Raw genomic sequence first — 24,538 nt, forward strand, 5'->3', positions numbered from 1 at the left:
AGGTAAAACACGGCACGAATACTGGCTCTTCCATGGCGTGACAGTCCCATGGATCGAACACAGTCCAGGTCATACACGGGTGGCACTGATCTGGCTCCCGTCCATACGACACCATCCTGCTAACACACGGGTGGCACCAGTCTGGCTCCCGTCCATGTCAGCAAAATACTGGCCTCTTCACATGAGACACCGGCCTGGCCTCAAGTGAACGAGACGCAAAAAGTAGGAATGGACCAAATGGTCGGCCAATTGGTGACATCCCCCCGGGCTTCTAAAGAGTTGACCTCAACTTAAAAGCCTCAAGATATGCCTGCAGCAACTGCGGATAATCTGCAAAATAATCTTCATTTACCCATTTGGCATCAATAGGCAAATAATTCTTAAACTTCACAAGGTATCTCCTGGAAAGCTTTCCTGCAGGTAGCTTTCTCTCCTTGTGAAAAACAATCTGTTCTGGCTGGAGGATCTCCTCAAGCTCTTCAATCTCTGGTGGATCTTCTGTGACAGGCTCATCAGGATCTGGCCCCACATATTTCCGAAATAGACTCACATGAAAAGCATTGTGAATCTTCCAATGACTAGGTAAAGCAAGCCTGTATGACACTTCATTGATCTTGTGAATCACCTTGAAGGGTCCATAATAGCGAGGAGAAAGCTTAGGATATGATCCTTCTCGTCCTGGCCTCTTCCGAAGCCTAGCCTTCTCAAATTTGAGCAATACCCAATCACCTTCTTTGACTTCCATGTCCCTTCTATGCTTGTCAGCAGCCTTTTTATGCTTATCCTGAGATCTTGCAATGGCTGTGCGCACCTGACCAAAGGTAACATCCAAGTCACGAACATATTCATCAGCAGCAAAAATCTCATCCTTGGTACGAAGGATGGGTGGCAAGACCACTCTGCCATAAATAATCTCAAACGGAGCCTTTCCTGTGGAAGCATGGATTGTATTGTTGTAGGCAAACTCAACAAGTGGAAGATACTTCTCCCATGCACTCTTTTGATCTGCCACATAACACTTCAATAAATCCAACACAGCTGAATTCGCAGCTTCACTTTGGCCATCCGTTTGGGGATGATAAGCTGATGAAAACTCAAGCTTAGTACCCATATTATCAAACAAAGCCCTCCAAAATAGGCTTGTAGTCCTGGGATCTCTATCCCCAACAATGGATTTAGGCATACCATGATGCTTGAAAATATTAGCAAGAAAAAGCTTTACCATATGATCAGCTTTAATGGTTTTCTTGACGGGCAAGAAGTGAGCTTGCTTGCTAAACCTGTCCACAATAGTCCAAATAGCATCATTCCCATGCTGGGATCTAGGCAAATCCATAATAAAATCCATCGTGATACTTTCCCAAGGTTGCGAGGGAATAGGTAATGGCTGAAGCAAACCTGGAGGCTTTTGCGTGTCGAATTTCACCTTTTGACAAGTGATACATTCACGCACATAAGCCTCAATGTCTTTACGCATGCTTGGCCAAAAGAAGTACCTCTGAATCATGCGAGTAGTAGGCATTATACCTCTATGACCAGCGTATGGTGGAGCATGACATTCGTCCATAACCTTTGGACGCAAATCCTTCACCACACATAGGCAATTATCCTTCATGAGATAACCCTCATTGATAACATAAGAGGCATGTGAATGACCAGCCATCAAATCAGTCCATATATGGCAAAAATCAGCATCCAAATGATACAAATCTCTCATAGCAGATAGATCTCCATGAGAGGCCACTGAGACTGCAGCAATATAAGGCCTCCTAGATAGTGCATCGGCCACCACATTTTTCTTTCCTGGAGTATGCACAATCTGAAAATGAAACATGGAAAGAAAATTCGCCATTCTCATTTGCTTCTCTGAAAGCTTGGTTTGAGATAAAAAGTATCTCAAGCTTTGATGATCTGTCTTGACCACAAATTCAGCCCCAAGAAGGTAATGTTTCCAAATCTTTAAGGCGTGAATTACAGCCAAGAGCTCTTTCTCATAGATATCCATATGAAGCTCAGCATCATGCAAACGACGACTCTCGTATGCAACTGCATGCCCTTCTTGATTTAGGACAGCTCCTATGCAATCACCACAAGCATCACATTCAACCACGAATGACTTGTGCAAGTCAGGAACTATCAATACTGGACCACATATGATTGCATGCTTGAGCTGCAAGAAAGCATCCTGTTCCTTTGAAGTCCATTTGAAAACAGTTTTCTTCTTCGTGAGATTATGTAGAGGAGTGGCAATCATAGCAAAATGCCTTATGAAACGCCTGTAGTACGAACATAATCCCAGAAAACTTCGTACTTGATGTACGTTTTGCAGTTCGGGCCAATTCCGAATAGTCTCTATCTTTGCAGGATCCATTGTAACTCCATCCTTGGATACAATATGTCCTAGATAATGAATCTCTGAAAGGAAAAACTCACTTTTCTTGGCATTGACGAAAAGTTTATGCTTCCGCAACTCTTCGAACACTGTGACCAAATGAGTTCTGTGTTCCTGCTCATTCTTGGAGAAAACCAAGATATCATCAAAGAAGACTCCTGTAAACTTACGATGGGATCGGAATATCCTATCCATCATACGATTAAAAGTAGCAGGAGCATTGGTGAGACCAAAAGGCATGACCAAGAATTCATATAATCCGAAGGCTGTCCTGAATGCAGTCTTATGGACATCTTGTGGCACCACGCGTATCTGGTGATAACCACTCTTCAAATCAAGTCTACTAAAGCAAGCTGAGCCATCAAGCTTATCCAAGATATCATCAATACGTGGAATAGGAAATCTGTTCTTGATGGTAAGCTTGTTCAAAGCTCTATAGTCTACACACATACGGAATGATCCGTCCTTCTTTTGAACAAGAAGCACAGGAGAGCAGTAAGGTGAGGAACTGGGCTGAACCAAACCTTTCTCTAAAAGCTCATTAACCTGCTTCATAATTTCTTCTTGTTGTGCAGCACTCACTCGGTATGCGGGTTTGTTAGGTGGAGAACTACCTGGCACAAGATCTATGTAATGATCTTCGGGCCTTTGGGGAGGTAATTCACCTGGCAATGAGTCAGCAAAACAGTCTTTGAATGCATTAAGAAAATTCAGCCTATCATTAGACATAGCATCCATATTTTGATGATTTGGCACAAGACTATCACGCACAAAAACCAAGTACGCTGAAAGACTCTTTTTCATTGCTTTATTAATTTGGATGTGTGATACAACTGGGATGGAATCCCCTTCTTTGCCAGCATCAATAAAGTGCATGCGGCCTTTATGCATAAAAGAAATCATATTGGACTTGTAGTCTTTGCGGGGCTCAAGCCTATGATGCCACGGCTTGCCCAACAATACATCACATCCATTCAAAGGAGCAACTAAGAAATGCTCATTGTCAAGGTAGCCCTGTATATGAATACGCAACTTCCCAATCAAAGGGGTAACCTGCACCTCTTTACCAATGAATGCAGCTTCGGCTTCAATCTGAGGTCCCATGTTTTCAACCTCAATACCCAATGCAGCTGCCATTTGCATAGAGATGAAATTGTCAGTTGCACAGTCATCAAACATGAAGAGTGCGGGCTGATCCTTAACTTGCCCCCATGCCTTGCAAACCATTCTCTCCTTAGCATCATGACCTGTATTACCTTGCACATCAGGAACTGCATGAACATTTGCTTTGGTGTGCTTGTCCTCGTGCTTTGGTTTGCGATCTGGGCATTGCCGGAACATCTGGTCTTTGCTACCACAAGAAAAGCATTTTCCATCCTTAGCATATTGCTCTCTTTGCTCCGGGGTTAATCCAAATTTGTTCTTTCTTGGGCCCTGTTCTTTATTTTCAGCTTTACCACCCTTGTAAGGCTCCCGGAAGTTCTTTTTAGGTGGCTGTCCACCCTTTTGCTGATTTGGGGCAGCCTTGTCCTTCGCCTTGGAACCTCCTTGATCTTGCTTGATCTTGAGCACCAATTGCTCTGTAGCAAGGGCAGAAGCTGTGAGTTGTTGCAACGTATGTTTTGGGTGCAAATCAATACCCGATCTATAAGCAGGTTGCAATCCAGAACGAAACTTCCTCTTTCTTTCCTCCTCAGAGATTAGCATGAAGGGAGTCACTTCTGCTCTGCATTGGGTGGCAAGAACTGAGCATAAAATCTGTCTTTGAATTCCTTCCAAGTAGAGATGGGATCCTTGGTGATCTTTTCGGTGATCCACCAATGAGCAGCAGTGCCTTTCAGAAACATGCTAGCATGGCGCACCTTCGACTTTTCTGTGAAATCCTCATCACTAAAGGCAATGTCGAACTGTGCCACAAACGCTAACACCTTAGAAGCATCATGTTCACCATGAAAGACATCAAATTTGACAGATTTATCACCTGCTTTGAACTCCTTGAGCTTCCTGGCATGAGGCTCATGGTCCTCTCTTTTTCTTTTCCCCTTATCCAACGGGGTAGCCCTATCTGCATGGGCTCCATGGGCCGTCATAGAAGCTTCATGGGGCACGGTGGCATGTGCTCCACGAACTCGAAGCTCAGATGCATGTGACTTACCTGCATATGGCATGGTCTCTCCATGAGACAACTCAGAAGGCAAAATTTTCCTGGAAGCAGACCTGTCACCATGAGATACATATCTTGCATGCATGTGACTTTCGTGCCCTCCATGAGCACTGGCATACATATTTCTGTCAGGCTTAGTGCCTTGGGGAGAAGATGCATGTCGAGAGGTGACAGTCACCTCTTCATTTTGCATATAAGATTTCAGCCTCTGGGATGCAGGATCTCCATGCTTCAAACGAGGTGGATTTCTGAATTTTAGCTCTCCGTCATCCCCCTCTTTGATATCACCTTTGCGAAGGAGATAGGCAAGTGCCAACTCCCTTGGTTTCTTGCCCACTTCACGAGCCATAGATTCAAAGGTTACATCAACCATAGCATCAGCCTTCCTGGCTTCAATAGCACTTTGCAGATGAGGATCTTCATGCAAAAACTTCAATTCTTGCTCTTGAGCCTGCAAAAGTTTTCTCATATGTTCCATTTCAGCCCTCATAGCATCAGGGTCTTGTTCAAGCATAACTGTCTTTCCTGGAGACAGTTGACCTTTGGATTCACTATCCAGAACCCTTTCAAGAGGCTTGTGTCTACCTCGCAGGGCATCAGACCCACGAGAAGCACTAGAGAGACCCCTCGAATTTGGTACTTCCAAAGGGTTGCCTTGGCTGTCCATTGTGTTCAAAGTTTGCTAAAAGCGGGATGTCCAATACACAGGTTCGTTTCCCCACTAGGAAGAGGGAAACAACCGTGCTCTGATACCAATGAAACCGATCCCGTCAAGTGGGAAAGACTCAATTGGACACCTACACGTTTAATAGCACAACTTTAAAACCACAAATATGAAATGGACAACTTAAAATAACTTGAACTTTAAATGAACAGAAATGGAAAGATGGACACCAGCACTGGGGCCGGAACGGGCCGACCCCCCCCTCAATATATGATATATTTATTGGGAGTATTTAAAGAATACAATGCTCCATGGGTTCTGAGAACCAGATGATGTCCATGTACATATGAAAACAATACTAAACAAAAAGCTCGAATTTCGATGTAGAAAAACTTGGAGCAGAACGACCACTAGTGTGGTCCAATCACTACGGTCCTGTGCTTTCACTGGACTCCGCGGAGAGCACCACACTGGTGTTCCGAGACCACGCACAGACAGGCGCTCTCGTACTAACGCCTGGCTCTCCCGATCTCAGCACCTTTGGACCGAGGTTCGCCCATATAGCTTGGACAACCCGGCACCGAACGGGTGTAGGCCGAGCGGGACGAATCTCTTACCAGATTTAAACATTAAATGCTTTTCTCAAATCTGAAAAATCACTTACTTGTAGATGGTTGATAGAAGACCAAAACTTGTAGTGTTTGTGTAGTCTTTGAAACCACCTTTGTTGGAGAAAGAGTAGCCACGTGGTGAACCTCCAAACAAGTTCCACCACAAAGGGCACAGCTGCCTGCTGTGGTTAAGTACAACTTGAGCCGCCAGAGGTTGTACGTTGTAAGCAGGTACACAGCAGCCGCCTTGAAGGGTGTATGCGCAGCAGTGGTAAAAGGAAGAGATGGCAGCCTCTTGTATGGATGGTGAAGCAACCGCCAGGTGTATAGTACAGCCAGTCACCTGGAAGAGTGCAACGTGGAGTAAACAGCTGCCTGTAGAGTAGTTTCAGCCAACAGCAGAGGGTCGCCTGTAGAGAGTCAGGCGCAGCCGGCAGTTAACACCAGCGCACAGTTGAAGTGGCTGCAGCCAGCCTGTAGGGAAGGCGGGCACAGTAGTTAATTCAGCCGCCTTGGGGAGTCAGGCGCAGCCAGCCTGTAGAGGGTGGTTCGCAGCAGCCAGCCGACTGGAGAGAGGGAGAGACTGTCGCCAGTAGCAGCCAGTCTGCAGGGAAGGCAGCCGCCTATATGGAGGAGCAGCCGTACAGCAGCAACAAGGTGAACTTCAGCCGTGTAGAGGAGAAGCGATGGATGATAGCCGCCTGGTTCTTCACGTAAGAGAGAAGCGATCCATGCCACGCTTGAAGAGGGCCCTCTCTTTTAATAAAAACTGAAGTGTAGTTAACCTTAGTCCTACCTACGCATGCATGAAGGGGACTAGTGGGGGTTGGTGACCATGCCCACCCCCACACTCACTTAAAAGTGAGGCTCCCCACCTTGGCCCCAAAGTGGGTGCCCAAAGGGGGTGCCCACTTTTAAATGAATGTGAACCCCTAACCTTATAAAAATAAAGGGTTAGAATTTAAAACATTAAAACAAACATGTGCGACATACTTACCACCTGTTCACATGCACTGAAACTTGTCAGAATACAGGGCAGACTTCACGACTCACTGGCAGGCGTCCCCGCTCAGTAAGTAACACGTCAGGCAGGCAAACACACGAATACATGTCATGCGAAAACAGTTTCAAGCATGCAAAATATGTGTGCATGTGCAAAAGTAACATGGACATATCTCCCGTTCATGGAACATGTACAAAATATCTGTCGGCACAAAACTGGCACGACATAAAAAATATAAAATCCTGGTCTTCCTATGGAGTGACAGTCCCATAGGTAAGACACAGTTCCAGGCACGAGTTTCCCTAGGTGTGACAGTCCCATAGGTAAAACACGGCACGAATACTGGCTCTTCCATGGCGTGACAGTCCCATGGATCGAACACAGTCCAGGTCATACACGGGTGGCACTGATCTGGCTCCCGTCCATACGACACCATCCTGCTAACACACGGGTGGCACCAGTCTGGCTCCCGTCCATGTCAGCAAAATACTGGCCTCTTCACATGAGACACCGGCCTGGCCTCAAGTGAACGAGACGCAAAAAGTAGGAATGGACCAAATGGTCGGCCAATTGGTGACACTTCTTAACTATTGGAAAAGGGCCAAAACTACGGAATGAAAGCTTGGGACAACGTTTGCCCACTTGTTTCAATCTCTGCTTCATGATACGCAAATAGACCCAATCCCCTTCCTTGAAGTGGACATCTCGTCTAGATTTATTTACCTGTCTGCTATATGCTTCCTGAGCTTTGGTCAAGCGGTCTTTGACTGACTCAATGATCTCGGAAAATGCTTCCGTGGTTTTATTAGCCTCTAAAGATGGAGACACCATTCTCGTCAAAAGAGAAGAAAAACGGCGACCAAAGGCTGCTTCATATGGAGTCCGTCCGACACTGGATGAATGCGTGTCGTTCAAGATAGCTTGGACCAATGGAAGATAGTGCTCCCATTTGGACTGCTGGTCATGACAGTATGACTTGAGGACATCAAAGGCCAACTGATTATAAATTTCTGTCTGGCCATCTGTCTGGGGATGGAATGCACTAGACAACTGCAACTTAGTTCCAAAGTTTTCAAATAATGCCCTCCAAAAATGCGAGGTAAACTTGGAATCTCTGTCTGATGTTATGGTGCTAGGCAAACCACAAATTGGATACCAATGCTTGAGAAACAGACGGGCTACGTCCTCGGCTGTGGCCGTATGCTTGCATGGGATGAGCATGCAGAACTTACTAAAGCGATCCACAATGGTAAAACACTGAGTGTTACGGGATCCAGTGGATGCTGGTAGAGGCCCTACAAAGTCCATAGATATTGTTGGGTTTTATGCTGTGTATGCACCCAGAGGAGTGCTAGTGATCATCAGTAGGTTACTGGGGCACTTTTTACTTCAGTTAGTGGAGGTTTTTTTCCCCCAGTTTAGTTCAGTTTCACTTATATGCAGTTTATAAGTGTTTTGGTCCACCCGGCACATTTATGGCCGGACATGTGAACACTTATCCTTTAGGGGTCACTATCATGTGGCTTGTACTTGATTTTTTCTATTCATTGAGATATACAGCAGTCGTGTTCACTCCTTCTCCTTGGTTTCCACGCCTGATTGCTTTCTGTAAACCCTAACCCTAACCCTGTTTATCTTCAATTGGTATCAGAGCTATTGAAGCTCTGCTCAACACTACCCGTACACTTGTTGCTGCATCTGCCCGTACATCATACGTACACAGTCTGCGCCGCCTTCAGCAGAGCATTGAAGCTCTGTATTGCTGCTGCCCGTACAAAAGTACCTGCCCGTACAGTAAGCTCAGCCAACGCCGCCTGCAGCAGTGCGCCGCCTTCAGTAACGTGGTCGCCTTCAGTCGGGTACTGCATCAGTCAGTCGTCGCCTACAACTATTGTGAGCGCCGCCTTCAGTCCGTGTACCTGTGCGCCACCTGTAAGACGCCGCCTGCAGCCTCAGACAGCGCCGACTGTACGTGTACCTGTGCGCCACCTGTAAGACGCCGCCTGCAGCCCCAGACAGCGCCGACTGTCACCTGCGCAGCCATACGCCTTCAGCGCCGACTGTACCTGCACAGTACTGTGGTCGCCTCAGTACCCGTACTCTACCTGCCTGCTTACAGAGGACTGCTCTCGTACTGTACCTGCATACAGTCGACTGTACTTGCTACGAGTACCTGCACAGTACAACAGTCCACGTATCTGCACACTACAGTCAACTTGTACCTGTTGAAATCTCAGCTGGTAAGCATTACAAGTTTTGAATACTGGGCACTTTAATTTTCTCTGTGAAAATATACAGGCACAACAGGCAGATTTTCTAGCAAGAAAATATACAGGTTTTTTGCACAGTTTGGGTGCAGCAAATTTGGGCATTTTTGGGGCATTTTGGCATTGTGTACGCCATTTGCTGCTCTACTCAGTCATTGGTGCATTGAGCTGCACATTCAGAGGATTGAGAGTGCAGGCAGAATTGGGTGAACTGTATTCAGTGGAGTACAGTTGTTATCAGGGTTTTTTGCTATTGGGTTTTTTGGTAAACAGGTACAACATTGTGCGTAAAGCATAATGGCAAATCAACAGCAAAGTGATGTATTCACATATTTGTCTAAGGAAGACAAATTGGATGGCACGAACTACTCCTTGTGGAGTTTTATGCTCAAAAATGTGCTTGTGGCAAAAGGTCTTTGGGATTTTGTTAGTGGTGATGAACCACGTCCAGGTCCATTGGCTCCAGAGACTCCTCCCCAAGGGGGTGCTCGTGGACGAGGACAACAGGTACAGGCTCCAGGACAGCCATTGCCTGTTCAGAGAACAAATGCTCAAAAGACATGGGATGCCAGGGATGCACAAGCTTTGTCACTCATTGCATTGTCAGTTCAGAGGTCCATTATACCTCATATTCGTTCAACTGGCTCTTCACAGAATGCATGGGTGACTTTGGAGCAAATGTATGCTGCTCGTAATGAGGCTAGGATCTCATTTTTGAAAAGAGAGCTGGAAAATCAGAAGATGAATGAAGGAGATGATATGTCTAGCCACTTAAACAAGCTGCAGGATTTGAGAGAGCAACTCATCAATGTGGATGAGATTATTCCTGAGACACAGCTTGTGTCCACCATCTTGCACTCTTTGCCAAGATCTTACTTGGCTTTCCATACCTCTTTGAACCTCAGCATGAGGAATGCTGTTGAACCCCTCAAGTATCAGGAACTTGTTGCTCTCTTACTACAAGAGGAGCAAATGAGGAAGAATATGAATATGAACACAAATGCTGAACAAGCATTTACTACAGGTCAAAAGGGGAAAGGGAAATCTCAGCCAAAGAGTGCAAATCAAAATTCAGGTGATGGTGGTTCTTCACAGGATACCAAGAAAGGTGATGGACAGCCCAAGAAGAAGGGCAAATGTCATTACTGTAAGAAGCCAGGTCACTACATCATGGAATGTAGGAAGAGGATTGCCAAAGAGAAGGCAAAGGAAGCTGGGATGTCTGTTAATGATGCTCCTAAAGCTCCTCCAGAGACTGCTTCTTTTGTTGAGGACAGGGATTACTGTTTTTTCACATGCAGCTATGATGCCTCTTGGTCTTCACAGGCACTCAGTTTGACAGAGCATGCATGTACTTGGTATTTTGATAGTGGTGCCTCAAAGCATATCACTAATAACAAGTCTACATGTTCTAGGTGCATAATATACCATTCCAGAGTATCTTTGTAGTCCTGAATCCGGATCGGTAACGTCTCCACCTTTTGATCCCATACTTGCCGACCCGCAGGTAGGCGTAGGGTGTTGTGTCAAGACCCAATTTCTGCACAAGTTTGTAATTAACAAAATTGTGTGAGCTGCCAGGGTCTAGAAGAATGTGGATTCTATGGAAATTCACTTCTCCATAAACTTAGAGAAGATCATGCAAGCCAAAAACTTTAGAGTTGAACAGACAATCAGAACATGTACTAGGGCGAGAAAGTACAGTAACTGACGTACCTGTCAAAGACAACTGGTTAGCTGCCTTTGGCTTGGGTCCTGCGTTGGTCTTTCCACCCTTTTGCTTCAGGCACTCGTTACGCATATGTCCTTTTTCATCGCAGATGAAGCAACGTCCCTTCTTCTTGAGCTTCAAAGCCTTGAGGAGACGTTTTTTCTTCGCTAGTGTCGAAGTTGAATTCTTCGAAGATTGGTCCGAAGACTTTCCTTCTGTCGTGCTAGCCATCGGTGCGGAGAACTTCCTTTTGTGCCTGCTCGGTAATGGGTTTAGACTTGGAAGAGACCATTGTATCATCATAGATACGAGCGGAATGAATGGCTTCGTCCAAAGTTTTGCATTTGTTGTTTTTAACTTGTAAACGGTATAAGTCAGGTAAACCGGCTACAAAGAAATCCAAAAGAGTTGTGGAATCCATCTTCGTAGCTTTCATCTGCAAGTCCCTAAATTTCTGGAGATAGACCTCATAAGTGAGGTTCTGCGAGGTCATGGTCAAAGTAGTAAACCGGGCAACAACATCATAGTCATCCTCTTTCTTGAGGAATTCTTTCTTGAAGACGTCTTCAAACTGTGCCCAAGTCGTTGGTTTAGGGTTGAGTTCCTTCCACCAAAGCAAAGCTTTGCCTGAGAGGAAACCTGCTACTAATTGGATCTTTTTTCCATCGTCATATGGATGAAACTGAAAATGGACTTGCCATTTATGTAGCCAAGTGTCCACTATCCCCTTGGTACTGTCACCATTGAGCTATCTAATGGTCCTCTTATCTTCTTGTGTGAGCTTTGGGCTCTGGATGAGCATACTCTGTAGTGGTGCTCCATCGCTAGGACTGGCACGGCGTGATTCGTAGTGCCAGGGACGGGTGGATTGCACACGGTGTATGTTTCTAGATTACCACCGCTAGGACTGGCACGGCGTGATTCGTAGTGCCAGGGACGGGTGGATTGTACACTGTGTGTGTACCTGGAATTGACTTTCCGGTGGGCCTGTTTGTGCCCGGAAATGTCAAGTATTGTGCAAGTACATGAATGGAGATTATCCTTTAACAATGTTGCATTGTGCACTCATGTTTGCCTGCCTTTGAAATGTTTTCGCGTGAACTGGTTTCGTTTGCATGCCTAACATGTGTGTCTAGCTCAGGGGTCGGGGACGCCCTCCCGTGAGCCGTGGAATGCCTTGTCTTCTGACAGGTTTTGTGGCGTGTGAACAGGTGGGAAATCCTTATTTTAATAAGAGTTTTAAGTTATAAGCCTTATAACTTACAGGTTTCATACTTCATTAAAAGTAGGTGGACACTTTATAAGTGTGGGCACCCTCTTTTGGCCTGGGCACCCTTTTATAGCATGTGGGGTGGGGGTTGGCCACCTACCCCACCTACCACACCCAATCCTTTGCATGGGAAGAAGGCGCCTCACTTCCAGCCCTCTCCCTTGCATTTTGGAAGAGAAAAACACAACTGCTTGCTGGGATTTAGAGAAAATAGGCTGTACAGCAGTTGGAGCATTCATTATTCTCATGAAACAGGTCGTACAGCTCCTATTCCAACTATTGTTTGAGGACTGAACCACACAGCAGGTACAGCAGGTATATTACCCTCATTTCTTGCTGATTCTGGTCGTACAGTAGGTACAGCAGGTACAGGAAGTACAATATCATCATTACCTGTTGATTCTGGCCGTACAGCATCCTTGGAACCCTTTTCCCATGGACTGAATGGTACAGCTTCTCTCTTTTCACTTCCACGCGGGGATTCAGGTCTGGACAGCTCTCTTTTTTCTCTCACGTGTGTACTCAAAACAGTTAGCAGGAGCCCTCTTCACTCCCATGTGTGATTCAGGTCAGACCAGTGGGGTTATCCGCGTGGATTTAGGTCATACGCATTCCCTACAAGTGGCCCAGGTTGTTTCACCCTTCCTACTGGCTGTACGGTGGCTCCAGGAGATTTTCATCGCGAAGAATGAGGAATTCTCCTGCTCTTCTATGTCTGGACTCCTCTTCCATTCACCGAGTCAACTCCGTGAGGGTGCTGTTAGAAGTCATCTCCTGTCTATTTGTATACACCAGGGCCTCTGTTGTGGGTGTGCCCGCCCGTATATCATTTTTCCACACTCCCCGTATTTTTCCCTATTTTTCCCATTTTTTTCCTAGTGGCTGGAGGGCTGCCAGGTGATGCCAGGACCACTCTGAGGCTGGCCGACTGCATCTGTAGCAGTCGTGGGCCATCTGAGTGCTGGCCGACTTGATCTGGGCAGATGAGGGGCACCAAATGCTGGCCGACTGCTGTTTTTCAGCAGTCGTGGACATTTTGTGAGTCGTGGGCCTCTTCCAGAGCTGGCCGACTGCCCTCAGGGGCTTGTATATATTCCCCCCCATCCTCCTCCACTTTCTCATTCAGTTATCTCCGGGATCTTGTGTATAGAGAAGAGTTTACACACATCTCTCAGTGTTTCTTGTGCTGATTATTTTCTGCAGTCTACTTGCTCTTGTCTACCCAAGTTTGGATATCATTTTCCGCTGCATATTCTGACATGGTATCAGAGCCCTAGGCTCTAGCAGATCTTGGGCGTTTTTTCTGAGCAAGAGGGGGAGCAACAGGTTGCTGATCGGTGGACTGTTTCGGGCTGAACGGGAAGTGAAGGTGCAAGAGGAAGGCGGGCAGAGGGGCTGGACAGCCACTTGCATATATTCTGATTTTCAGATTTTTTTTTTTCCCACCCACCCACCCTTTCAGGTTACTCTCCGAGATGGCGGATTTACTCGAGATGGCAGAGAAGCACGTGAAGATTCCGACTCTTCCCACGTTCCCAGTGGATCGGCAGTTGGACGGGTCTAATTATGGCATCTGGAAGGTCATGATGGAGTCAGTTCTGGAGTCATATGATCTTGCTGATTTTATTATCAAAGGGGTGCCAAGGCCGGAAGCTGAGGAAGGGGAGGTTTTATCCGCGAGGAAGGACCGAGAGGCACAGGCACAAATGTGGGACCGTGTCAACGCCAGGGTCCGGTCCTTTATATTCCTCAATTGCACACCACAGGTGATCAACCATGTGAAGCACATGACGCTGGCACGAGGCATATGGGAGCACTTGGCTTCTTTGTACAACAGGGTATCACCCATGAAGCGGATATCCTTGGAAGTGCAGATGCGGGTTATGAACCCTGCAAAGTCTTCGACGATGCGGGAACACATTAACAAGCTGCAGGCCCTTCAGCAGGAAGTCCTTCAAGCTGGGAAAGAGATATCGTCCGAAGATATGGCCATCACGTTACTTTCCCACTTGCCTGGTCAGTATTCCGCTTTCTATTCCTCGTTGATCACTAGTGGCAGGCTCAGCACCATTACTTGGGAGGAGCTTGTGCCAATGGTCTTGGACCAAGAGGAACGTTTCACGAACCCTCCTCACGGCGGAGGTTCGGAGGCCTTAACTGGCCAACGGTCGAAAGGCCGTAATACCAACAAGGGCAAAGGGAAGGCTTCACCAGATAAGTCTTCCGAGAAGAAGCCTGATCCAGAACGAGAGAAGCTGAAGGCCGAAAGATCTTGTAATGATTGTGGCGAGAAAGGCCACTACTGGAGGAAGTGCCCTAAGCGGACAGGGAAGAGTGCTGAGTCCTCAGCCTCAGCTGCGAAGACTCCGGCATTTGTGCACTTGGAGATGGTGGACTCCGTTGATTCATCGTCTTCGAGCGAGGAGGCAGTTGGCTTCACCGCAAAGGATACTCGGGAATGGAATCTCGACAGTGGTGCTTCCAGGCACATGACTCCATCCCGTGACTTCTTCCTGGATCTGAAGCGGCAGTCAGGTCGTATCTTTATTGGTGATAACTCCACTATTCCGATTCATAGTGAGGGCCGGATGGAGATCATTCCCGACGGCAAGGGGGGCAAGCATGCTTCCCGTGTTCTTTATGTCCCTGCTCTGGGCTTTCATCTTTTGTCAGTGCATGAGGTATGCAAGACTGGCTTTCGGGTGGAATTTGAGGAGCATTCAGTTGCTCTTAGGGACCGTGAGACAGGCCAAGTTGTTTGGGAAGGCGGTGTGGAGAACGGTATCTACAAACTCTCTGCACTCTCCTCACTGACAGGCTCTCAGGTCGGAGACTTGTGGCACTTTCGTTTTGGCCACTTAAATGTGGATGCTTTGCGGCGCGCCTTCCGGGACCAGATGGTGGTTGGCTTGCCAGATGTTGGTAGTAGGCAAGGACGCTGCAGTTCTTGCATACGTGGTAAGCAGCACAGGGAATCCTTTCCGAAGCAGGCTTCCAGGCGGGCTTCGAAACCTTTGGAGTTGATTCACACTGACTTGTGTGGACCACAGCAGATACCATCCTTGGGAGGATCTCTCTATTTCATGCTGCTTGTTGATGATTGTACCAGATTCACGTGGGTCTACTTTCTTTCACAGAAGGACCAGGCTTTTGCTCGGTTCAAGGATTGGCACGTGATGGTGGAGAAAGAGTCTGGATTTCAGGTCAAGACTCTCAGGGCTGACAAAGGAGGGGAATTCTCCTCGACTGTATTCTTTCGGTTTTGTGCAAATCATGGCATCAAGAGGGAATTGGCCAATACCGGATCGCCTTCGGAGAATGGAGTTGTTGAACGTAAGAACAGGACTGTGGTGGAGATGGCGAGGACCATGCTGGAGCATCGAGATCTTCCTCGTCCACTGTGGGGTGAGGCTGTGGCGACAGCTGTCCATACCATTAACCGCTCTCCGACGACTTCTGTACCACATATGACTCCATTTGAGGCATATTTTGGCAGGAAACCCGATGTCTCGCACTTCCGTGTCTTTGGGAGTAACGCGTATGTACATATTCCGAAGAAGCAGAGGGGGAAGCTTGACTCCAAGTCCCGCAAGCTGGTATTTGTGGGATATAACTCTCTTTCCAAGGGATACAGGTTGTATGATCCAGAGAGGAACGAGATTGTTGTCAGCCGGGATGTGGTCTTTGACGAGCATGTTCCAGCATCCACTGTCGAGGAGCCGCCACTTCTTGGAGATCCAGAGTCTGATGATGATTCCCAGTCTATCACTCCAGTTGATCCACCTCAGTCATCACAGGAGGTTGAGCCCGCAGCTGGAGTTGAGCCCCCGCGACCACAGGAGGCTCCACGATCAGTTCGAGTACCTAGGTGGTTGATGGACACCCTTCGGGAGTCAGGTGTCACGGAGCTACCCTCCGAGTGGACCACAGAGGACGGCCCTCGAAGATCACATCGAGTTCGAGATAAAAGCAACACGGCGGAGCTTCTTCAGGTGAACTATGCTCTTATGTCTCGCCTTATGCGGGATAAAGAGCCCACTTCCGTAAAGGAAGCCCTTTCACAGGATACTTGGAGGGAAGCCATGCAGGTGGAACTTGACGCCATCGAGAAGAACAACACTTGGGAGTTGGTACCGAGGCCGTCGAAGCGGTCAGTCATTGGTGTCAAATGGGTCTTTAAGACCAAGTACGCGGCTGATGGGTCGGTGGACAAACACAAAGCCAGGCTCGTGGCTAAGGGTTATGCTCAGCGGCCAGGCATCGACTACGAGGATACCTTTGCACCGACAGCGCGGATGACCACGATTCGGACCGTTCTTGCCCTTGCTTCTTCTCAGAGGTGGCCCGTGTACCAGATGGATGTAAAATCGGCGTTCCTTAATGGTGACCTGCAGGAGGAGGTGTACGTTGAGCAGCCTCCAGGCTTCATTGTTCCAGGGTCGGAAGGGATGGTTTACAGGTTACGTAAGGCCTTGTATGGTCTTAAGCAGGCTCCGCGGGCTTGGAATCAGAAGATTGATTCCTTCTTTATTCGGACTGGATTCCAGAGATCGGTTGCAGATCCGAACCTGTATCTCTTTCGGGAACGCGGCATGGTCACACTCATCATCCTTTATGTGGATGATCTCATTCTCACCGGCGGTCATGTGGAGCACATTGGAGTGACGAAGGCTGCCTTGTCAAAAGAGTTTGAGATGACCGACTTAGGCTTACTCCACTTCTTCTTGGGATTGGAGATCTGGCAGACCCAGAGGGGGTTTTTCGTCTCTCAGCAGCGGTATGTTCGTGAGTTGCTTGAGGCCTTTGGGATGGAGAACTGCAAGCCTATTACTTCGCCGATGGACCCGAACACAAAGTTAACCGTTACAGATCCTTGTGAGCCAGTTGATGCCTCGCAGTACCGGAAGTTGGTTGGTTCATTGATCTGGTTGCTGAACACCAGATTGGACCTGAGCTTCTCCGTGGGGTTGTTGAGCTCTTTTATGCAGACGCCATTGAAGACTCATTGGGACGCAGGATTGCGGATCTTGCGGTATCTGCAGAGTACGAAGGATCTGGGACTCTTTTACACAGGAGGGAATGGAGTCAAGCTCCAAGGTTGGAGTGACTCAGATTGGGGAGGAGATCCAGACACGAGGAGATCTACTTCAGGATACACTTTTACCCTCGGCTCAGGAGCGGTTTCTTGGAGCAGCAAGAAGCAGCCGACTATTGCCCTTTCTTCGACAGAGGCAGAGTATCGGGCTGCTTGTGGTGCTGCTTGTGAGGTTGTATGGCTGCGGAGGCTGCTTGGCGAGATGGGGTTTCCACAGAGGGAGCCCACAGTCATCCAGTGTGATAACCAGAGTTGTATAGCTATTGCTCGGAACCCGGTTTTCCATGCCCGGACCAAGCATATAGAGATACAGTATCACTTTGTTCGTGAGAAGATCTTGGCGGGTGACATCTTGCTACTTTATTGTTCGACGGAGGACAATGCGGCGGACCTCTTCACGAAGTCTCTACCTCAGGCGACGCTCAGGCGGCACTCCAGCTCCCTGGGGTTGGTCACACAGCCAGGAGCTGAGAGGGGGTGTTAGAAGTCATCTCCTGTCTATTTGTATACACCAGGGCCTCTGTTGTGGGTGTGCCCGCCCGTATATCATTTTTCCACACTCCCCGTATTTTTCCCTATTTTTCCCATTTTTTTCCTAGTGGCTGGAGGGCTGCCAGGTGATGCCAGGACCACTCTGAGGCTGGCCGACTGCATCTGTAGCAGTCGTGGGCCATCTGAGTGCTGGCCGACTTGATCTGGGCAGATGAGGGGCACCAAATGCTGGCCGACTGCTGTTTTTCAGCAGTCGTGGACATTTTGTGAGTCGTGGGCCTCTTCCAGAGCTGGCCGACTGCCCTCAGGGGCTTGTATATATTCCCCCCCATCCTCCTCCACTTTCTCATTCAGTTATCTCCGGGATCTTGTGTATAGAGAAGAGTTTACACACATCTCTCAGTGTTTCTTGTGCTGATTATTTTCTGCAGTCTACTTGCTCTTGTCTACCCAAGTTTGGATATCATTTTCCGCTGCATATTCTGACAGGTGCCCCATCGCTAGGACTGGCACGGCGTGATCCGTAGTGCCAGGGACGGGTGGATTGCACGCGGAGTGTGACTCTGGAAGGTGCTATGGACGGGGCAGCCCTTGGTGACTGCAGACTCGGCATCAACAAACATATTTGGGTTTGATACTTTGTTTTTCATTGTGCATTGCTTATTGGAAATCTGGCCTTGGGCCCGTGTACTTGTAACAAATTCTCCCAAGTAATAATATCATTCCTTGGGGGGGGGCCGGCCGTTCCGGCCTCAGTGTGGTGTCATCTATCTATGCTCAGAGTTGTTAATTACTTTTTATTGCTATTTTGTCTTGTGCTATTGTCTTTTAAGAGTGTATTTTAAAGTGCTAATTGGAGAAGTGAGTCCAGGAAGGGGTGACCCCTGCTTGGGTCTCGTTTCAGTGGTATCAGAGCACGGATCTTCCTTTTTCTACATTGGGAGACGATCCAAAGGTTTCCTGACCACTCTCCATTAGTGACTTTACTCTTATTATGGCTAGCCAAGCAAGTAGCAAGGAAGTACCAAATTCAAAGGGGCACTCCAGTGGAACACAAGCAAGTGGACGGATGCCTTATGCCCGTGATCATGTATGGTTGGGACAGCCGTCCCGTGGCAAGGAGAAAATGCAGGAGCAAGAGCAAGAGCCAAGTGCCATGAATGCTGAAATTCAGCGTATGCGAGAGCTTCTCCATGCCAGGGAGATGGAATTGGCCAGCCTACGTGAGGACCCACACATTCAACAAGTGCTAGATGCAAAGAAAAAGGAGGCAACCGTCTTTCAAGACTTTGAAGCTTTGGCTCGTGGATCACGCCTGAAACCTCGTGAGCTAGCTCTTTCATTCCTAGTGGACAAGGGTGATGTATTGCAGGGCCAGGATGGGGAGCTTGTTATAAAGAGATCTCCATTGGTGGACATGCCTGGGATAGCCTCTCCAAAGCTGAAATCTGCTGTCCACAAAGAGGAGCTTTCCATTACATCCCGACGTGATTCTACCTTACATGGGAGGCATAGCCATGCCTATGAAGGTAACATTACTTCTAGAGATGATCGTTACAAGCCTCATTCTTCATCTTTGCAGGTTTCCCATGGGCTTAGAGAGCACCGACATCCCCGTACTACTACTTTACCTGTTGAACTCTCCCGTGAAGAGCCATTTCTTCATGCTCCCATCTCCACACCCTCTCCGGATTATGCTTATGCTGCAAGAGATAGTGGTGGGGCTACACACATGCATGCAGGTACAGCACATGGTTCACGTCCACCTATGCCACCTAAGTATGCAGGAGCATCTATGGATGCCAGGGCTGATCCACATGAACGTGGAATCAAGAGGACGCATGGGGATTATGAGCATCATGTTCATAAGCAAAAGGAATTCAAAGCCGGGGACAAATCCGTCAAGTTCGAGACATATCATGGTGAGTTTGATGCTTCCAAGGTTATGTCATTTGTTTCCCAGTTTGACATTGCTTTTAGTGATGAGGATTTTTCAGAAAAGTCCAAGGTGAGGCATGCCAGCATGTTCTTGAAGGGCACGGCCGCTCATTGGTGGCTTGCAGAAAAGCTCTCAGGCACTCCCATGGACACTTGGGCTGAATTCAAAACTAGATTCTATGCCCAATTCTTACTCCCTAATGCCAATAAGAACATCCGCAAGAAATGGGATTGGGTTAAGCAGAATGAAGGTGAGTCAGTTCATGCTTATGTATCCAAGTTTTGGAAAACACTCTTGGAAGTTTCCCCTATTATGCAGGTAAATGATGAGGAACGCAAGAGAAAGTTTGAATCGGGACTCCAACCGGTTTACCAATCGGGCTTGGAGTTGTACCCAAACCACACTCTACAACAGCTCATTTCAGCTGCTTTGGCCACCGAGCAATTGGAGCACAAGCTGAAGCAAAACTATAGAGATGGACATGCTCAAAAGGGGAAGGACAAGGCTGTCCCAAATCTGCATAAGGGTGGACAGCCACCTAAAAGGGACTCCAATGAAGTTAAGGGAGCTCCAAAAGCTGAAAGTACCTCAGAGAAGAAGCGTCCCAACAAAAGGCCTAACTATGGACTTACTCCGGAACAAAGGGTGCAATATATACGTGACGGTAAGTGCTTTTCTTGTGGTAGTAAAGATCACATGGTCCAGCAATGCCCAAAGAAAGCAGGCAAAGAGGATCCAAAGGAAACCAAGGTTAACGTGCATATGGTGCCCGATGTACAAGGGGGGACAGCCCATGATGTTTTGGATAGGATGGTATGCAAGGCATGGGGACAGCTCAAAGATCAACCCGCATTATTTATGTTTGATGATTGTGCCACGGACAACTTCATATCATTGGAAATGGCTACAGCATTGGGCATTAGTGTGGGTGACATGGGACCGGAGATTGAGGCCGGAAGTGCATTTGTTGGCAAGAAAGTCAAGGTCACACCTCTTATTGGCAAGCTTCGCATGCATATTCAGGGATATTTGGACCATGAGAACTTCCTCATTGCACCATTAAATGGGTGTGATGTATTGCTTGGAAAGCCTTGGCACTCCCGTCTTGATCCTCGCAAGGCTTACAAGACCAACCGGATCACATTTATGCATAGGGGCAAAGAGCATGTTATTGATGCCGGTGTGGAAGGGAATTCTATCCCTATTGTATCCCACATACAAATAAATAAAGCCATGAGAAAGGGTCTTTGCTCGTACATGATTTTTGTTCGTGATAGGGTAGACCATGTTGATCATTCTCTTGATTCTCTCACATGTGATAGGCTGGAATTTTTGAAACAATATGAAGATTGCTTTACAGATTCACTTCCAGGGGAGCTACCACCACCACGGCCGGAGGATCATCGTATAGACCTTGTGCCTGGCAGTTCTCCACCAAATAGGCCGGCATACCGTGTGAGTGCATCACAGCAGGAGGAGATCATGAAGCAAGTCAATGAGCTCATGCAAAAAGGTTTGATCCGCCCTAGCTCTTCACCGTATTGCTCTCCCGTACTTCTAGTGCAGAAGAAGGATCTCTCTTTTCGTATGTGTGTGGATTATCGGGCTCTAAATAAGCTAACCATCAAGAATAGGTTTCCTATTCCTCGCATTGATGATATTTTGGATAGATTGGATGGCTCGGCATATTTCAGCCGGATTGATTTGAAGAGTGGATATCATCAAGTACGGGTAGTACCAGAGGATGTGCATAAGACCGCTTTCAGGACAGCATTTGGTTTGTATGAGTATCTTGTTATGCCTTTCGGTCTTACAAATGCTCCTGCCACTTTTAACCGTATGATGGACAGGATTTTTAGAGATCATCGATCTTTCACTGGAGTTTTCTTCGATGACATCTTGGTTTATTCCAAGAGTGAAGAAGAGCACAGAAAGCATTTGGCCATAGTCTTTGAAGAACTCCGAAAGCATAGACTTCACATCAATGCTAAGAAGAGTGAGTTTTTCCTCTCCGAAATTCATTATCTTGGGCATATTGTTTCTCAAGATGGCATACGAATGGATCCCGCCAAGATTGAGGCTATCAAGAATTGGCCTGAACTCAAGTCAGTGCATGAGGTTCGTAGTTTTCTTGGGTTATGCTCATACTATAGACGGTTCATATGGCATTTTGCTTTGATTGCTGCCCCTCTTCATCAGTTGACAAAGAAGAAAGTCCCCTTTCAGTGGACTTCATTGGAAAGCAAAGCTTTCTATTCACTAAAGGATGCAATCATATCTGGGCCCGTGTTGATCATTCCTGACTTGCACAAGCCATTCTTTGTGGAATGTGATGCATGTGGAGATTGTTTAGGTGCTGTCCTAAACCAGGAAGGACACCCCGTGGCATTTGAGAGCCGCCGTTTGTGTGATACGGAGCTTTCTTTGGGGATCTATGAGAAGGAGCTATTGGCAGTGGTTCATGCATTGACCATATGGAAGCACTATCTTCTGGGTGCAGAGTTTATGGTGAAGACCGACAACCAAAGCTTACGGTATTTTCTCACACAAACTAAGCTCTCAGAGAAGCATATGCGGATGGCAAATTTCCTCTCTATGTTTCATTTTCAGATTGTGCATACACCGGGAAAGAAGAATGTGGTGGCCGATGCATTGTCTCGAAGGCCGTATATAGCTTCTATCTCTATTGCCTCTCATGGAGACTTGTCGTCTATGCAAAATAAGTACCATATAGATGCTGATTTTTCAGATTTATGGGCTGACTTGGTGGCTGGTCATTCTCATGCATCATATGTGATCAAGATGGGTATCTCCTTAAAGATAATTGCCTTTGTGTGCTCACAGATTTGAGGCAAAAAGTGTTGGAAGAATGCCATGCTCCCCCGTATGCAGGACATAGAGGTATTCTACCTACTACTCATATGGTTGAACGCTACTTCTTTTGGCCAGGGATGAGGAAGGACATTGAGGCTTATGTACGTGCTTGCCTCACTTGCCAAAAGGTCAAGTTTGATCGTCAGAAGTCTTCTGGATTGCTTCTACCATTGCCTATTCCCTCGCAGCCATGGGAGAGTATAGCTATGGATTTCATCATGGATTTGCCTCGCACTCAGCAAGGTAATGATGCTATATGGACTATCGTTGATCGGTTTAGCAAGCAAGCTCATTTCTTGCCGGTCAAGAAAACGATCAAGGCAGATCATATGGCAAAAGTTTTCTTATCACAGGTATTCAAGCATCATGGTATGCCTAAATCTATTGTGGGTGACCGTGATCCTCGAACTACCAGTCTCTTCTGGAGAGCACTTTTTGACAATATGGGCACAAAGCTGAATTTTTCATCCGCTTTTCATCCTCAATCCGATGGTCAAAGTGAAGCAGCAAATTCAGCCGTATTGGACCTTCTCAAATGCTATGTGGCTGATCAAAAGACTTTGTGGGAAAAGTATTTGCCACTTGTGGAGTTTGCATACAATAACACGGTGCATGCTTCTACTGGGAAGGCTCCCTTTGAGATAGTTTATGGCCAAGTGGTATTGCCTCCCATCCTACGTACTAAAGATGAGATTTTTGCTGCTGATGACTTTGTCAGGGACTTGGATGATGCCTTTGCACAGGTTCGGACAGCCATAGCCCGTTCTCAAGAAAAGCATAAGAAGGCTGCAAACAAGCATAGAAAGCATTTGGATGTCAAGGTAAATGATTGGGTATTGCTGAAATTCGAAAAAGCTAGACTCCGTAAGAGATCTGGTAAGGAGGGGATGTTTCCCAAGCTCTCATCCAGGTATTATGGGCCTTTCAAGGTCATTGAGCAGATCAATGAAGTTGCTTTTCCTTTAGCATTGCCATCCCATTGGAAGATACATAATGCTTTCCATGTTAGCCTCTTACGAAAGTATGTGGGTCCGGAACCAAGTCTTCCTATCATTGAGGATCCACCAGAAGTGGATGAGTTGGAAGAGATTTTGCAACCGGAGCAGATTGTGTTCCATAAAGAGCGTAAGCTATCTGCAGGCAAGCTTGTGAGACGCTATTTGGTGAAGTTCAAGAACTATCTCCCCATTGATGCTAAGTGGGTTGATGAGGACTACTTCAAAGATTATCCGCAGCTTCTCCATGACTATTTGGAAGCTTTTCAGCTGCGGACAACTGTTTAGAAGACGGGGAGATGTCACCATTGAGCTATCTAATGGTCCTCTTATCTTCTTGTGTGAGCTTTGGGCTCTGGATGAGCATACTCTGTAGTGGTGCTCCATCGCTAGGACTGGCACGGCGTGATTCGTAGTGCCAGGGACGGGTGGATTGCACACGGTGTATGTTTCTGGATTACCACCGCTAGGACTGGCACGGCGTGTGATTCGTAGTGCCAGCGACGGGTGGATTGTACACTGTGTGTGTACCTGGAATTGACTTTCCGGTGGGCCTGTTTGTGCCCGGAAATGTCAAGTATTGTGCAAGTACATGAACGGAGATTATCCTTTAACAATGTTGCATTGTGCACTCATGTTTGCCTGCCTTTGAAATGTTTTCGCGTGAACTGGTTTCGTTTGCATGCCTGACGTGTGTGTCTAGCTCAGGGGTCGGGGACGCCCTCCCGTGAGCCGTGGAATGCCTTGTCTTCTGACAGGTTTTGTGGCGTGTGAACAGGTGGGAAATCCTTATCTTAATAAGAGTTTTAAGTTATAAGCCTTATAACTTACAGGTTTCATACTTCATTAAAAGTAGGTGGACACTTTATAAGTGTGGGCACCCTCTTTTGGCCTGGGCACCCTTTTATAGCATGTGGGGTGGGGGTTGGCCACCTACCCCACCTACCACACCCAATCCTTTGCATGGGAAGAAGGCGCCTCACTTCCAGCCCTCTCCCTTGCATTTTGGAAGAGAAAAACACAACTGCTTGCTGGGATTTAGAGAAAACAGGCTGTACAGC

General features: G+C 47.2%; 2 protein-coding genes across 3 annotated transcripts in view; one reads left to right on the plus strand and one right to left on the minus strand.

Annotated features, from left to right (window-relative positions):
- VPS15 (protein kinase family protein / WD-40 repeat family protein) overlaps nt 1–24,538 on the minus strand; it is a 148,074-nt gene that overhangs the window by 108,062 nt on the left and 15,474 nt on the right. The gene's annotated exons all lie outside the window — the stretch shown is intronic.
- LOC147618436 (uncharacterized) lies at nt 12,776–23,765 on the plus strand. The gene is made up of 6 exons (XM_086775051.1): nt 12,776–12,836; nt 18,159–20,115; nt 20,314–22,142; nt 22,219–22,274; nt 22,453–23,000; nt 23,112–23,765. Exons 2-6 carry the CDS (start codon nt 18,664–18,666, stop codon nt 23,763–23,765), a joined length of 4,539 nt encoding a protein of 1,512 aa, XP_086631177.1. The 5' UTR covers nt 12,776–12,836; nt 18,159–18,663.

This window comes from Cibotium barometz, chromosome 35, assembly GCF_041138505.1.
Source record: "Cibotium barometz isolate CiBa-2024 chromosome 35, ASM4113850v1, whole genome shotgun sequence".
Classification (NCBI taxonomy): Eukaryota; Viridiplantae; Streptophyta; class Polypodiopsida; order Cyatheales; family Cibotiaceae; genus Cibotium; species Cibotium barometz.